The 17,662-nt window shown below is 40.9% G+C and overlaps 2 protein-coding genes across 3 annotated transcripts in view; one reads left to right on the forward strand and one right to left on the reverse strand.

The window, feature by feature from the left end:
* Nucleotides 1-6,698, forward strand: part of LOC133421517 (cytohesin-3) — a 51,150-nt gene extending 44,452 nt beyond the window's left edge. Inside the window, exons 11-14 of one of the 2 annotated variants that reach the window (XM_061711170.1) lie at nucleotides 717-793; nucleotides 2,118-2,189; nucleotides 2,346-2,500; nucleotides 4,473-6,697. In XM_061711170.1, coding sequence (XP_061567154.1) covers nucleotides 717-793; nucleotides 2,118-2,189; nucleotides 2,346-2,500; nucleotides 4,473-4,545 — 377 coding nt within the window. In that variant the 3' untranslated portion in view covers nucleotides 4,546-6,697. Of the gene's footprint in view, nucleotides 1-716; nucleotides 794-2,117; nucleotides 2,190-2,345; nucleotides 2,501-4,472 lie in introns of both variants that reach the window. The other variant, XM_061711169.1, reaches the window with a different exon arrangement.
* Nucleotides 6,699-9,003: 2,305 nt separating this feature from the next.
* Nucleotides 9,004-17,662, reverse strand: part of LOC133421518 (voltage-dependent calcium channel gamma-5 subunit-like) — a 42,527-nt gene continuing 33,868 nt past the window's right edge. Inside the window, exons 5-7 of the mRNA XM_061711171.1 lie at nucleotides 10,395-10,535; nucleotides 10,152-10,297; nucleotides 9,004-9,329 (exon numbers count right to left, since the gene is read on the reverse strand). Of these exons, the coding sequence (XP_061567155.1) occupies nucleotides 9,069-9,329; nucleotides 10,152-10,297; nucleotides 10,395-10,535 (548 nt within the window). The 3' untranslated portion in view covers nucleotides 9,004-9,068. The remainder of the gene's footprint in view (nucleotides 9,330-10,151; nucleotides 10,298-10,394; nucleotides 10,536-17,662) is intronic.

Consider the following 17,662-nt stretch of genomic DNA (forward strand, 5'->3'; position numbering starts at 1 on the left):
ATAATTCATCAGCTGCTTGAGTCATCATTTAACTAACCTCAAAGTTAGAGGAGACTGGTTGTAAATCGTTATTGCCCACAAATGAGCTCGCCTGCATGTTTCTGAGTGCTAAATTTGGCTATTTTTGTACAGTTTTCAGCTTTTCAGTGTTTTATAATTTAACTCCTGTTTCGTAGTTGAAGCATTTTTGACTGAGAACCGAACCAACACCTTCAGAGGGGTAGAGTTGAGTAAGGAAAGAAAAAGGTATCTCGTGTTTTTGAAATAAAACTGAAGCATCGTCTCAGTCAACGTTTTTAATGCTAAGGACAAATCTACAGCTTTTGTGCTGTGCCTCCAGATACAAGAGCAAACATTTTCAGCAGCGAATGTAACCGTACGTGCAGGACCGGACCCATAAAACGAGCTAGCAGAGGGACAGGAAGGCTATCAATGGACCTTTCAGTGCTATGTGGATTATGTGTTTACATGTCACATGACATGTTCATGTGGCTGAGGACGGGAAGCCGAAGGAAATTAAATTACAGCTAGTCTGAACTAATTTATAGCATCAATGTGTTTTTTTTTTTCTCTAACAAGAATAAGAAAATCGAATGGGTGGGGGTTTGCTTCATTAAAGAGGGTCACATATCCTGCTCTTTTTCCTGATGGGAGACAGCTAGTCTGTCACTGCGGCCATCATGTCACTTCCTGTGTCCTTTCTCTCTTCCTGTCAGGGGGCCGTGTGAAAACCTGGAAGAGAAGATGGTTCATCCTGACGGACAACTGCCTCTACTACTTCGAATACACAACTGTGAGTCTCACGTTAAGATGATAAACCTGCTGAAGCGCCTGTTTGTGTTTCCACAGAGTTGACTCGGAGTGGCATGTAACAGCCCCCTTTACGCCTAAAGCCAGGAAGGTTTGGCTCCTCTTTAATCGCAGGTTATTCCCTGGAACCAGAACACAGACACGAAATTTGACGTGATCAGTTAAAGTTTGGTTCACTGGCTGTGCTTTCAAGCCTGTGGAGTTCACAAAGTTCACAAACCCTCTTGAATTAATTGAATAGCAAGGCACGTCTCTTTCCTAGTGTTAGCACAGACTGCTGATTGTATGACTCTCCTGAAGCATACCAGACAAATATTTAGATGGTTTCAGGTACATATACTGTACATAAAACAACTGCATTGATCTGCAGCAACAGACTGCAAGATTTTTCTGCTTTCAGCTCCAAACCCGTGATCAACTGGAAAAACATTTGGTGAATTATGGACATTGTAAGAAATAAGACTAAAAAAACAATTCACCTACAAAAAATCAGCAACTGGTCTTCTTAGGTCTCAGAGGAGGTGATGCACCGAGTCATGCAGCTGTCGTCACTGGCTTGAGATGTGTTGCTATCACATTTTCAGAAGAAAATACGTTTTTGATTACATTTCACACAACATCCCAACATTTTTGTTTGCTTTTTATTCATTTAATAAAAACAAAAAGAAGATTACACTTTGGTAAAGTTCCTGAGAGAGGAACTTCGCTGCCCCAGTAGCCATTCTCCTCTCCTCGTTATCAGTGGTTGTAAATTGTTATTAATTACTGCTGATCAAATCAGCACATTGTTAGCCCTTCTCATTAATTCCTCGTTCTCATCTCATTGCCGTTCTGTTAGCGCTCCTTATTGTTTATATTATTTTAGGATGTTTTTCAGTGTCCCTGTGTGCTTACTGCAGTATCATCATCATCCTGGTTCTCCTTCAGAACAGTAACATTGTGTTCTGTCCTCTGGTCTGACTGCTGCGTGCTCACATTATCTAGTCGGGTAAAAAGCATCAAGGATGGGGAGGAGGGATGATGATTTGGAGGGACACTTTTCTAGCAGGACATGTCACAGGATATTTGTATCCCCTGTCTGTAATTAAACACTTATTTCCTTTTTATCACTGTTTTTATCCATTTATGGTTCTGGTCCTTTTACTCTCTTTTATGTTTCCTTCTTCTTACCGCTTCATCTTGCCTTGCTCCTACTCCTACTTCTTCATTGATTGTTTTTTTTCCTCTAATTTTCGATCAATTCTCTGTCAATTCACTTGTTTTTCTTTCTCATCTCATGTTTTTGTCTCTTGTTGTCCCTCCTCCAGGACAAAGAGCCTCGTGGGATAATCCCACTGGAGAATCTCAGCATCAGGGAAGTGGAAGAGCCCAGGAAACCTGTGAGTATTGTTTTCTTTCTTTTTCTTTTTTTTTTTTAAGATAGCAAATCCCTTGTTCAGTATCTGTCTCCCCTGGGAAACTATATTCATAAAAGTTTCCCAGTATAAAAAAATTGTATTTGAACAGAGCTAATCATCTGCTTTCTCCACATTCAGAACTGTTTCGAGCTGTACAACCCCAATCACAAGGGCCAGGTGATCAAAGCTTGCAAAACGGAGGCAGATGGGCGCGTTGTCGAGGGCAACCATGTGGTATACAGGATATCAGCACCCACGCCTGAGGAGAAGGAGGAATGGATTAAATCTATTAAGTAAGTTGCCTTTTTTCCTTATATACACAGTCCTCCGATGAAGTGGTAATTTTTTCTCTTCACATTTAAGTTGTTTTATAGATTTAAAAACACAATATAAAATGCAAATTTCATTTTATATTTGATGTGATTAGGTTTTTTCTTTTAACCCTGCAATGAGCCACGCTAACGTTTCTGTTCTAAAAGGGTAATTTCAAAGGGAAAGTGGCTGAAAGTGATATAAATCATTCAATTTAATCATCAGTAAAACAGAAAGTGAGCACATTTTCAAACTGCTGCTTTGTAATTTTAACATAATGATCCACTTTCATGATTTTAGTTGCTGTATAGAAGTTAAAGGGTAAATATGCAATATTGAGAGTCTTGAAGCATTTATTTGCAACATACGCCGTACTTGCTACCAGAGAAAGATGTTATTCTCTCCTTTGAGTTAGCGACCAAGCTCCTCTGTTTTGTGTTCTGGTGGCCTGATCAGCGACACACTTGCGCTCTGGCTCATGAGTCCATGCCATTGCAGTCCAGAACAGGCAAACTTCCAGGTTTTCCTTAAGTTTTTCTGAAAAGCCTCCTTCAAAGCGGGATCAGATCAGAGTCATCTCTGCTTTCCCTAAATAGAGATCCTTGTAGGCTCCAGTTTGGGTTTTACTCTGAATTCTGGCCTGTTTTGGACTGATTTTGTTCTTTTCACATAACACATATTTCAAGATGTGGAAAGAAAAGAGTTACTTGTATGGTTTTCAAAAGGCTTAAATACTTTATTGTACATATCCCAGCATCGTATCTTATTTAAACAGTAAAACAGACAAGAGAAATGTGTTTTCTCTTGGGTAGACGCCACAAATGATAACCTTGTTGATAGTGACCTATATTCTGAAAGCTCTGTAATCAGCTGCATAGAAGATGGTGCAATGTCAAAGACAGTTGGCTCAGCAGAACAGAGCACTTGTGTTCTGTAATATAGTGCAATCCCTCCTCCTCTCCATACATCCGAAGTGTTTTCACTGGGTATACGATGAGGGATAAGTCACTGCTTACAGCACACCAGGGGGGAGCCACCAAACATAACGATAAAATACTTTTTTATGGAAATTATGATATCCCTCCTCTTTTGAAGTGGAGATGATCGCTGAAGCAAGGCACTATTTGCTTTTTCTGACACAAACACACAGGCCGAGATGATAGTTGTTCAGTGGTTCAGTTCTGGACGTCTGAACCAATGCACGCTCTTGTAAAAGTAAAAAGTTTGTATTTTTAGACTTGTTCCATTAGATATGTCAGGTTTTCTATCCCTTTCGTGACAGTAAGGAGGACAAGGTGTTAAATTAGTCATGGCAGCCTTGCGTGGATTATATCACTTTACAGTGGAGTCATTGTTTCACGAAACTGGGTTGTTAAAACGTGACAATAAGCGGTATATAAGAGCCGCATAGTCGTCGTATGCAGACCCATTCTTGAGCATGTGGCTCTACAAAAGGGAATCGGAGATATCCACAGTGGGGGGTTGAGCCTCTGCTTGCTTTATGCTGGTGCTTAACAGGATTTAGCAGCTGTGAAACTGGGCTTCTCTGTGGAGCCCGAGTGGCTTTCCTGACTCACGCACCCTCAATTTAATGTGGTGGGGGGGGGGAAGAAAAGCCAGTAAATTTGCGCATCGTTTGTGCTCCTTAAGGCCAGTACACCTGCAGCGGAGCAGTTAGGGAACGTGTACGGGTGTTTATTTTATTACATTCTTGGCAGGGTTCTGAAAGAGGGAACCCGTGAGAGGTTCCAGCAGAAAACCAGAAAACCAAGAAAAAAACTTAAGAGGTGGGGGGGAGTGGTTGTCATCTGAAACCATGGAAACCAAACTAGGTCACTGCGCAAACTTTTTTTGATCTAGTTAAAGCAGGGGTTTGTGTAAATGTGCCGACATTTCCACATCAAACATGTGGCCTTATTTATCTCATTGCTGTGCTTTGGTTGGCTTCTCTAGGGCCAGCATTAGCAGAGACCCCTTCTATGACATGCTCGCCACCAGGAAGAGGCGCATCGCCAACAAGAAGTGAGGAGGGACACCTCCAGCCTGCTACATCTTTCTCTCCCTCAGTTCATACACACACACAAATCACAAGCTGCAAAGCTGGGTCATCACAGAAATGACTGCTGACCAAATAACTGACTTCAAGCCTGAAGACAGACCTCAGTCTCTTCCCTGAACCGTCTCCAACTTCAGGCACTTGTACGGGAGACATCACAGACTACGGAGGGGGACAGCAAAGCACTCAGAGATTAAAATACGTGGACTCGGTTCTTGTACGGAGCAGCAACACAACTCACGCCTCCACCTCCTCATCCTGCATCGTCCCTGACGTACCTCCTCCGGTCATAAGTTTCTCCATCTCCCTAAAGCACAACTGCCATGTTTCAGCTGCAGATGCATGCCTGTGGGGTTGTTCCAGACAAATGTGTTTATGTTTGTGTGTGTGCGTGTGTGTGTGTGTGTGTGTGTGTGTGTGTGTACCAGTGTGCATGCTATCAGTGCACACAGCATCTGCTGTACGGCTGCATAAGTGATGCAAATGCTCCGTCCACTGTGCTTTATTTTTTGGAAATTCAAAATGCGAGTTCAGTAAGGTGGGAATCAGCAAGATAAAACGCAGCAGGGTGGGACAGGGAGACGCGGTTGAATCAATGCAGTATAACCTCAGCTGGACTATGTTGTCATCTCACTCTGGTGCTGAATTCCTCTCTCCAGGTGCCCTGCTCAGAGCAACTTCGGAGAAAGCTGGCTTACGTTTAGGTTCCTAACGAAGGGTCACATTGTTAAATCAGCTGGGCTGATTTCATTTATTTGCGTGCAGCAGAGACCTTTGAAATGTGCATACTTTTATTTTAGCATTGGTGCTAGGGCTTCAGATTTCTGTTGTAATCCTTAAGATTTCAGAGCAGTCTGGTTACGTTCACATCGTTATACCAAACATTGACCCAGAAAAGAGCGACCGCTTTAATTGCTTACATCCTAACGGATACAACTCGGCATCACAGTTTTCCACCTTTCTGTGAAACACAAAACAACTATGATCAGCTGACACTAACTTTGGAAAAATAAATATTTTCTACTTGTACACCAACATTCAGTTTCTTGTAAATCTTTAATTTATATAAAAGCAGGTTGTAATTCAGCAGGTGATTGACAGACTCACTTTCAGGTTTATGGAAAGAAAAAAAAGAAAAAAGAAACAATGACTTGCTTTTTCTGAAAGATTTATGACATCAAAACAGCATTAAAATAGCATTTCACTCAAAATCTGATTTCATGAACATCTTAAGGGTTACAACTTTAAAAGCACTTTCATTTGAGAAAGTCTTTTCAGTCTAAAGGGTGGACTTGGTGTCTGGCTGTGCGGTGGTCCAGTAGGTACCAGTCATGTTAAGCTTTTGTTCTTTTTTCCTCTTGTCTTGTCTTGCCTACGTTAGTAAACTTTGCTGTATTGTACTATTTGCATTCAGTTTGTACTCCTAAAGATCCTTGCTTGCTTTTTGTGTTCCTCTTTAAGAATTTCTATATAATAATAAACTCTCATTTTTGTATTTATTTCTGTTTGTGAAATGGTTTAATACCACCTGTAAATGTTAAACAACTTATGCTTAAGTTATGTATGAAGAAATAATGTAAAGGTTTCTGGTCTCTCTGTTGTAGTATGCACACTCTGTGTAACAAGTTTGCTTCAGCTGAAGTTTGGGGTCTTCTTTGCAAAAGCCTTAAACATAATCGTCAAAAAATATACAAAGACAATAATGATGACAACAATGAACAGAAAACTGTGATAAAGCTGTTATAAAGCCATGACTGACAAGTGAGAAAAGATTTATGATGATGAACATTCAGTGAATATGATGTTTGACGTTAATGATGAGCATCACGGTGAAGTAATAGCAGTGAGGATGAAAATATAATTGATGATGATGATGTCAAAAACACTACTAGTTTTCTATGTGATTGTAAAATAAACTGAAAGCCTTGTGGTCAGGGCACAATATTATCTTTTATTGCCCAATGTGGGCATGTAGTTGCATTAACTTTTATATTCTCTGTAAAAGCTACTGGTCACGTTGTACATTACGTGTATCTACATAAAGTATACATAAAGCTTAAAGCGGATTCATGTTGTGTTCATTATTGATTTTGCCTTGACCTACTTGTTTGCAGAGATAACCTGCAGGCACACATTTCAATGTGACAGGTTTATGTTTCCTCTCTCGTGGGGGCTGGTGCCGTGTCATTTTGTGAGGATGAACAAAAAACAGGTAAATAAACAGGAAGAACAAGATCGATCAAGGAAGAAGACGGTGTGTTTCTGTGAAATGATTTAAGCGTCAAACGTGGGGAAATGGCGCCCCCTAGAGGCTGCTGTAAGAAATTAGTTTTAAATCGAAACTTCTCTAAAGTTTAAACGAATATCAAACTGCATATTTGTTTAGAAGTCAAGACAGAGATATTGGTAGCCTATGTAGATAATGGTAATAATTTATATGACTGATTTATTTGGTAATAACTCAATACATCCATCCATCCATTTTTTTATACCCATTTTATCTTTTGCAGGGTCACGGGAGTCTGATGGAGCCTATTCCAGCTAATATCAGGCGAGAGGCAGGGGGTCACCCTGGACAGTTCGCCAGTCTATCGCAGTGCCACATATAAACAGACAACCATGCTCACGCTCACACCTACAGGACATTTATAATCATCAGTTAACCTACTATGCATGTTTTTGGACTGTGGGAGGAAGCCGCAGTTCCCGGAGGGAACCCACACAAGCACGGGGAGAACAAACACACTATATGACACTGAATGACCTCCGCCGGTTGCCCCAAGATCAATACAGTTCATCTGAAATATCATAATGACCATCGGGAGCAATGTTAATCAGTTCTGGTCCTCAGGGACCAAAGGCCTGGATGTTTTAGATGAGTGTTCACCAGACCGGCTTTTTAATATTTTTGTGTAAGTTTTAGTTTGTGTGAAAATAATCTCTTCATGCAGCAGGGCCACTTCCAGCTTTTATGGGCCCTAACTTCTAACTATGACCCGTGATTATCCAATAATCTGTTGCATTTTATGGAAATAAACAGGCTAGATTTGTGAATCGAAAGTTCATATGTAAGAGCTCTGACTGAGCTCCTACAACAGCATTTTCAGTTCATTTGAGGAAAAAGAAAGAAAAAGAGAGACATAGTTAAATGACATTTTTTTTTTAAATCAAAACAAAAACTAAAGAAAGAAAAAATTATGACCTTATCTGCTTGCAAAATCCAAGTGAAACCCCTTCAGATCACATAGATGGTGCATTTCTGAGGCATAATATAAATGTTTCACAGTAAAGTACTTTAATGTTCTTTTGTTGGAGGCTACAAATGAACACGTTCTTTTTTTCTTTATTCAGGCTGACCTTGTAATGTTGAGGCGCTCCTAGTGGCTCCATGGGCTCCATGCATCTGCACAGCAAGAAACGGCTCTATGAAATGTGTTTTTTTACTATACATTCTTCATCCTCAAGGGAAATTTTACAATTTACAGTAGCCGTAAAATTACTTTTTAAAAAGGTTTCAACTCCATGTTATTGGTAATTAGACTATTTATTTTGTGAATCATCAGTTCACCAAACATTTGTTCTGCCACAGCACAGAGGGCACACATATGAAGAAACACCCAAAATATCAGCACGTAATATACAGCATCAACTTTACATCAATAATCTGTACATATCATATATAAAGCTATAGCTATACAAAACACAGATCTATGACTCCATCAGATTACACCTAATAATGCTGTTATTTTGTCCAAAGACCTTACAGCATGGTCAGATGTTTACCAGATACAAAAAGGAAAAAAAAAGAAGAAGAAGAAGAAGAAGGAACTTTCATATAAACACATGAATCTTGACAGACTTTATCATGTATGGTTTTGCTTTCTGAAAAAGATTTACATTTATAAGTCTAGATGGTGTTCATTTTTATTATCTTTTTAGGGGGGCATGAAAATAACTGTTTGTTCAGGCAGGCACAATATTTTTCATTGTTTGCCATAAAGGCAAAATAGATGGTCAGAGAAAGGATGGACTGTTCATTCATAAATTATTGCAGTGACCCGATACATGAACACTGCCACGGTTAAGTATTAGAACAATAAAACATCTTTTTTTAATGCAAAAAGTGAAGCAAAGACATAAAACAGACAGCTTGAGAGGCACTGAAAGGTAAATACATATGTGCAATTAAACCAGATTACAGAATTTATATTATATTATATATAATATTATAATCATCATGTCTTTGAGCTAACACCATAACCTTATAGTCTGTAGCCTTTACCACTGTCTACAAAAAAAAACAATAGTTTCTGCTACAATAAGTTCCCAAGAATCTTTCCTGACCTGATGAAAACTATAACTGTGTTGTCCTTTTGCCACATTCAAAATGGCTTGGACTCATAGTTGATTAACTTGTATCTTTGACACCTCTGAGCTTGTCTGGTCGTTTGACCCTATAAGACCCTCTGAATGACCTTCAGGTGACTCCCCTCTCAGCAGGGCGAAGATGACACCTGGTCATAGTCAGGACATTTGAGGAGGGCAGGGTAGCTGGCACTCATCTGGAGGGAAGCTTCACTCGAGATGTCTGAGGGGCTCCTTCCACGTGACCAGGCCTCCGGGTGAAGGAACTGACCCGAGTGGTCGGAGCAGTTGCTGAGGCGAGGGCGGTAGAAATTGGGATGGCGAGGCTGGTAGATCTCCGCTGCTGTGTAGCGCTTCATGAACAGGTAGACGGACATGACACCTGCACTCTGCAATAAAATTTTATGAAAAGTACTTGAGAGAAGAAAAAAAATTGCAAAAGCCATTTAGGAGAAAGTATCAGCTACAGGCTCATAAAAAGATGAAGAACTGGAGCTGTATGTATGTTATGTTTTCTGTAACTTTACATTATCAGACCATTCTTATTTAAACACTATATCACCAATGATAATTTTATTGTTCTTTGTAAAAGTTATATTGATGATTATATCAATAAAGGTTTTTATTATAAAGCATTTTGGTCTGCTGGTATTGGGACTTGAAGCGTTGCAGTTCCCAGTTGTGAACACTGGAGGGCACTGCAGTCACCTTAGCACACAAGCTCTTGTGGGAAAGATTTTGGAATAATTCATGATCCATACTATCCTACTTAAGATTTGAAATGACTGTGGAAAGAAAGATTAGCCCACAAAAACTATATTTATTCAACAGATAGTTGTATTATGACATTTATTGTGTAACTTCATCAGAAACATGGCTCCTCTGCATTCAGTTTAATGACATTTATTTCAAAACATTTATTTGCATGACAATGGCAAGTGTTTGTCAAGAAACTTTTATCTGAATGTTGAATTAATTACTCAACCAGGTCAGCTAACCTTTCAAGCTGTTTCAGCTCAAAGTCAACTTAGGGTGTGTGACTTTGAAAAAAGTCCTACAATATATATGTATATATATATATATATATATATATATATATATATATATATATATATATATATATATATATATATATATATATATATATATATATATATATATACACACAAATACATATAAAAACATAGTTCTTTTTGCGCTCTGTGTTTTACCTCAGTGAGGAGAAAAGAGATGGCAGCGAAAGCAAATGACCATCCATACTTGTACGAAAAATGAGCCTCGCTGCTCTTAGTTCTGTTCAGCATTTCATCATTTATGCTGGAGATGTACAGAACCAGACCCACCACCAGAGCTAGACCTGAGGGACAGAGTAATTGTTCAAGAAAACAATCAGAAAAAAATCTGCAGCCTAAAAGACATGAAGAGATTAATCAGGGGAGGCAAGATCTGTGCACCTGAAAGGATGAAGAAGATTCCAGAGACAAATGCCAGGATGGTGCGGTGGGGACGTACATGTCCAATGTTGTTGAGGACAAAACCGATGAACATGAAGAAGAGGCTAACCACAGGGAAGGGAGTCGCAGAGCTGATCATCTCTGAGGAGGACAGTGGAGGAACAAAGCTGCTGTCAAACCAGTTTGCATATCCACGTGCGCTCCATCTGAGGGAAAAGTGGGGTATTTGGTTGGAGATATGGTCCTATATGGTTTTAGTATCATGGACTCCAAATGGGAAACCTGTGATGGTCAAATATATGGAGCTCATGAAGGATACAATTGGGTTAAATGGGTTTATAAGCCAGGAAAAATGTCCGTCCCATTTAATTTTAGGAACATAGACCCCACACTGGAACCCTAACCAGATGGGCCCAAACCTAAAAACCAGGTACTGTAGATCCTCTCTGAGTTCAAATGGACAAACACATGTAGGGCCAACAGAAACCTGTGGACAAACCCACTTGGTGTCCATATTTTTCCCACATAAAAATGTTGGCTGTGAAAGTGCAAATTAAAGCTAGGGTCTACGATCTTTGTTCGTGTCTGCGTGAGAAAAACAAGAAAACACCAAGATACAACAATGGAATCACAGGTAAGATACCATGTTACTCATTCAAATGTCCACAGACGCAAATTGTCGAGACTGCCGGAGCCAGTGGTCTTTCGTGTTGCCGTACTTTGGGAGGCGGGGAGTAGGGTGAGGACTGTCCAATCACTGACATTCAAGCAGATTGACCAATAGGCGCCGTTCGGGCCGAATGGCGCCTATTGGTTGACTTCTTTGCAGGATTACAGCAGATAGAAGAAATATTTTCTTTTGGTTCTTTTTGCTAATATTATTTCATAGGTAACACTATTGGGCCATAACAACCTTATAAATGATTTTGATAAAAATGTACAATATGTAAAATCGTAGACCCTAGCTTTAAGCATTTTTGGTCTCCATCAGCAATAAAAATACACAAAACATTAGGGTGTTAGCTCAAGCGTGATTGTAAGCTAGAATTAAAGTCTTCCATTTAGGAGGTATGATTGCTCAAAAGATTGTGTTAGAGACGTAGTCATCTGACAGAAAGAAAAAAATACTGTCAGCTTATTAGACTGACATTAAAATGCATTCAAAGAGGCCTGCACATAAAGAAATATCATCATTATTTTATGGTTTAGCATGTAAAACAAATGGATGGTAAGCCATCTCATTATACCTGACTTTAATGGTCATTGTTCATGACAAGAATAAGAAACAGTCAGATAGACAAGGTGAAATAAACACAAATATGAAGAAGAAATTGGTTGAAAAAATAAAGAAAGATCAAAATGAGAATGAAAAGAGTAATGTTTGTAGGATGCAGACTTCTGTTTCCTCATTTCAACCTCTTTCACCAGAAATTCATACATTGTTTTTTTATTTTCTTATTTTGTGACCTAAATTAGTTAAATCTATATTGAAAATCAACACACAGGTGACGACAGATATGCAGGGAAAATTTGTCATTAAAACAATTTTTAGTGTAGACTGTATCAGTGGTTTCCGATGGGAATCTATTTAGATCCTTCTATCATCTCCACTGAATGAATAAATATCACTTTCTCCCTTGAACACTCATTTCATTCCTTGGTCCAGATTATTTCTCTGATCTTAAATATCATTCTTTAATAAAAATGTGCATTTTGACTTTGAGAATTAGGAATGCTCAGTGAAGAGTCCAGAATCTGCAACTATAAGTGAATGTTGATGGTATCGACATTGATCATGATGATTTCATAAAAACATTAACCCTCCTGGTGGGGCTTTACAGAATTACCACCTACTTAAATCATCTGCTAATAAGCAAAGCTTCACAAATGTAACACGATCCCCCCAGCCAACATGGATGCATCAGTATCGCTGCAATTAAGTGCCATTGATGTACTTATATTTCTACTACTGAGAAGCTGTTTGGCAGAGTATCAGCTCGCTAGAAAGCTAGAAATAAGTGAGGAAAGAACATCTGGGTTCTGTGGGGATCATCTCTCTATTTGTTTTCAAAAAAGGGACAACATCGCTCATGCATACCCAAAAAAATCCAAGTCTGTCAACATCTAAGAGCGTTGACCTGTCAGTCCATTTCCAGGGATGGATCACACTGCACGGAAAAGTATTTTTTTCTCCACAAAATCCCATTTTTGGAATACTTTGAAAACAATCATCACCATCTAAAAAAGAGCCAGGGTTGATTTATGTTCCTTTAAACTCTTTTCCAAACCTATACATAGTTGTCTTCTCCTTTCCTCAAGCTTTTTCAAAGACAGTGGTCACAGATTGGACCATTGCTTCTTTATACGAAACATCTTCATCAAATTCAACACGCGTCAATCTAAACATGAACAAATAAGAGTAACCATTTCTTTTGCATATATTTTACCAAGCAGACCAGAGTGTGGATGATGGTGTCATTCAGCTGCTACACCTGTTAGCAATGATCCCTAATTTCTCTTAGACCACCAGGTGATAGCGGTCTTTGATAATTAACAAGTGGAGAGCATATATATGGAAGAGACAGAGTGACTTAAGTTAGAGACCTGAGGACTTTCAGTCTATACTTGCTCTGGTGGGTGCTGGCTGTTGTAGCTGAGGTTGTTTCACCAGTAAACAGCCATGGATTTTAGGATCTGTTTGTGGTATGTTTTGTCAGTTTTTGTTTTCTCCTTTCCTTCCATAATGTCCTTTTGTAAGCTTGGCATGATTGTTTTGACTTGGTTTTATTTTAACAGGATTTGTTTGGCATCTTTGCTGTTAAAATGCAGTCCTGTCTTGTCTGCGTCAAAAGGTAACATGATTACTTCCCATCTTGAGCATGAATTCTGGCTTCATTCACTGACTTGCTATTAATCCATCCTTTACAGGGAGTGCCTATCGTCTAGCAGCTGCCTCAAGAAATGATGATGAAGAAGCTGATGATCATCCCAGCTCTCTCACTTTTGATGGTCAACTGGAGACTTCAAATGGCATTGGCTACACAAGTGACAAAAAGCCCTCGGTAACAAAGCCGCTAAACCCTTTCCCCACTGGTGAAAACCAACCTGGCACACCTGCTGGTCCTGATGTGGAGAGAACTGTAAATGGTGAATCGAGGCATTGGGGGTCACACCTCTTTGACCCGAGCACATTTCCTCAAACTCTTGACCACCAGATTCATGTGACACAATACAAGCCAGTTGCCCGTCTTGGGTCTTCTGCAGGCAGCATGTCTGGGCATACTACTCATAAACCTGCCCAAACCACATCTTTGTCTACCTCATCTGTTGGCACCGAGTCTAGGAAGCCTGCAACTACTGGCAGCGGTGGGGAGGCTGCCTCAGGTTTCAAACCCCTACATGAGCGGTTTGCCTCAAACAACCTAGTCATTAGGAAGGATGTTCCACATAGCTCAGTAGATCCTGGGTATTCGACTAATTTAGCAAAAGATTACATGGGTCAATCTACTTCAACAGTGACGCGGCCATTGGACTATTATGGGGAAGAAACCAAACTGCCTCAGAGTTTTACATCCTTGCCTACTGGGAGATATGGCCAGGACAGGGCTGAGCCAGCAATGTGGTATGCTTCCCTGCCACAGCAACCATCAGTTAATGCCAGGCCTGCTCAACGCTATGCTGCTAATATGGTCGAGGGGTCCAGCCAAGGCAGCAGTGGTGCTGGTCCTTCAACCCAGTATGCTTCCCTTCCAAAGCAGCCATCAGTTAATGCCAGGCCTGCTCAACGCTATGCTGCTAATATGGTCGAGGGGACCAGCCAAGGCAGCAGTGGTGCTGGTCCTTCAACCCAGTCTGCTTCCCTGCCACAGCAACCATCAGTTAATGCCAGGCCTGCTCAACGCTATGCTGCTAATATGGTCGAGGGGTCCAGCCAAGGCAGCAGTGGTGCTGGTCCTTCAACCCAGTATGCTTCCCTGCCACGGCAACCATCAGTTAATGCCAGGCCTGCTCAACGCTATGCTGCTAATATGGTCGAGGGGTCCAGCCAAGGCAGCAGTGGTGCTGGTCCTTCAACCCAGTATGCTTCCCTTCCAAAGCAACCATCAGTTAATGCCAGGCCTGCTCAACGCTATGCGGCTAATATGGTCGAGGGATCCAGCCAAGGCAGCAGTGGTGCTGGTCCTTCAACCCAGTATACTTCCCTACCATGGCAACCATCAGTTAATGCCAGGCCTACTCAACACTATGCTACTAATATGGTCGAGGGGTCCAGCCAAGGCAGCAGTGGTGCTGGTCCTTCAACCCAGTATGCTTCCCTGCCACGGCAACCATCAGTTAATGCCAGGCCTGCTCAACGCTATGCTGCTAATATGGTCGAGGGATCCAGCCAAGGCAGCAGTGGTGCTGGTCCTTCAACCCAGTATGCTCCCCTGCCACAGCAACCATCAGTTAATGCCAGGCCTGCTCAACGCTATGCTGCTAATATGGTCGAGGGGTCCAGCCAAGGCGGCGGTGCTGTTGGGTTTTCAACCTCGTATCCTTCTTTACCACAGCAGCCATTGGTGAATTCTGAACCATCACATTTGTATAGGGCTCCCACAACCAAACCTTCATTTCAGCATACAGTGGGAACCCTATCTTCCTCCAATGATTGGATGGGCTCATCTGATTTCTTTGGTGACTGGAACTTCAACTTTGATCAAATGAGCCGGCAGCCACAAAACATGGAAACTGGACCCCATAGAGACAACCTACCAATGCATCCCCGTAAGATTATCCAGTCCAAAAGTGGTTACATGCGACAGAGGGTTCTGCAGTCAAAATCCACTTACTCTCCAGATTATGGGGTATCAAAGGACACCCAGAAGCCGAATGCCTCCAAGGGGCTTGCATAAAGCCACCAAGCTTCGGTAGGCCCAATTTGGAGAATATTTCAGATGTATGGGATGACTCTGCATTAGATCCAACTGTTCTGGCATGTTTCTAAAATGCTTGTCGCTGTAGTTGTGTGTTCCTTCACGAAGAATAAAATGTTTAAAAAAAAAAAAGCGACATGTCTTCTGTGATTTAGTAAAGGGGCCTCTTAACATGACTGACATTTTAAATGTTAACTGCTAGTGAAATGTAATGGACACTGTGTCGGAGAGGGTGAGGTGGGGACAATTCCTGCCATGTCAATGGGGTTTGAGGGTTGCTGGCAGTGGAACTTGATCAATCCAGAAATATCACCCATCTCAACCATGCGCCCACACTGGTTGACCAGGTACTACTTTCATCAAACCAGTTTTTCTACTGATGCAGAGCTTAAATGTTGGCAGAATATCGCACGTTAAACCATTGGTCCAACTTTACTGTTGGCGTGTAACTCATACCATACTCATCTAAAAGATGGTTTAAACCACTGTAGTGCCTGCCACTTAATGTAACGTTCAAAAAAAATGCATGCTCCCCTTTGCACTTAAACTGCCTAGAAACTTGTGCTGGTGAGATGTAACCTGCTTGAAACTCATTTCAAATTGTCCAAGTGCTATCCACTGTGTCCTGGCAGTGTTTCTCTACCATCTCAAGATGTTGGCCACCCTACTGTTTTGAGATGTGAAAAGGGATCCCAAGATTGACTAAAATATGTTGCATGATCTTTTTTTCCTCCCCAGGCTGCAGTGACTTGAATTATAAATGCTTTATATTGAACTCTAGACTTAAATGTATAGGGTGATATGGATATATTCTGTTCAATGAATGTAGACTCAACTGAATTGTTTAAACATGCAATGAGACATTGGGGCTTGGGGGTTAGCAGAAGCTAGAAAGTTACTGGTTCAAGTCCTGCTTTGACATTTTATTTCTTCAGGTGTTCACGTTACCTGACACAATCCAGAAACTTGGGTGTTAGGCTCACTGACAATGCAATATTGCCCAAAATAGTAAGTCTGAGGGTGTGTGATTGTGTAGCCCTGAGACGGAATAACAACCTTGGACTATTTTCTTGCTATCTGCGGACTATGCAAATACATAGGGCCCCAAAACTGAACGTTCAGCTTCATCAAAGTAGACTTTAAACTACCTGTTTGCAGGCATTTTATAAGGCCCAGCACTCCTGAACATTTTGGAGATGCTTATGAATAGTCACATTTATTGTTTTGCTTATTTCATAAGTTCTTTAGCAAGTGCACTATGTAGGGCTCAAAGATTTATAGTTTTCTGATCAAAATTGCGATTTCAGACATCGAAAGCATGTGATTGCCAAAGCTGCACTTTTTTGCAGCACTCCTGACTGACCCAGTATCTGTTGCGTCCCTACCACGCTACAAAGCTCACTAACCAGAAAAGGCATGTTACTCTGGGACAGGTCACGCTAACCAATCAGTATTGATCTGATCATCGTGCTTTGTAACATTAGCGTATTTTGAAATGGCTTCAGCGGAACCAGAAGCGCAGTTAGGGAAATTAATTCACAAGACAAACAGCACAGCGGTCAATTAGGACTATTTTAGGTTTGAGGCTGCAGACGTGCACCAGAAACAGGTACTGCGCAAAAGTTGCAATATCCAGTGGAAACACAACCAATGTATACTGGCACTTGAAAAATCACCACAGGCATTTGCATGACGAAAAAGTCTGGACAAAAGTCTAGTGCAAATGATTCTCATGCCCATTTTAGCAAACATAATACAATTACAACATCTTTTGTCAGTGTAAATCTGTATGACAAGAGCAGCCAAAGACACTGGGAGATAACGACTGCCATCACACTACATTGCCTAGGAACAGGTGTCTAACACCGTCACCATAGACAGATATGAAAACCTCCTCCGCATGCTGGACAGAAGATTTGCGATTCCTTCCCCTTAAAGGTGACCTATTATGGCATTTAATGTATATTTTAAACAGGCCTTGAATGTCTTAAAAACAATCTAAAGCTTGTTTTTTCTACATAAATCAGAAATCCAGCCTGTGGGCCCTGTCACTAGTTTTACCGCTTCTAACCCCTTTTTCTGTGCTCCATTCTAAGGGAAGGGGGGGGTATGATAATGAGGCTCTGTGCTGATTGGCTCCCTGAATGACGTGTAGCAGGGGAGGAGAATAAACCTCGCTCCGCCAGAGCAGCCCGAGCCTGTAAATTATCACAACACTGAATTTTCACAAATGGCAACTTTATTGTTAAAAAAATAAAATATGAGTTGTATATAAATAACATTTATGCACTATTTCAGCCGGATCTGCCCGGCGGATGCTGAACGCTGGTCCCGGAGCCACGGCGGGCGCCC

This window comes from Cololabis saira, chromosome 21, assembly GCF_033807715.1.
Source record: "Cololabis saira isolate AMF1-May2022 chromosome 21, fColSai1.1, whole genome shotgun sequence".
NCBI lineage: Eukaryota > Metazoa > Chordata > Actinopteri > Beloniformes > Belonidae > Cololabis > Cololabis saira.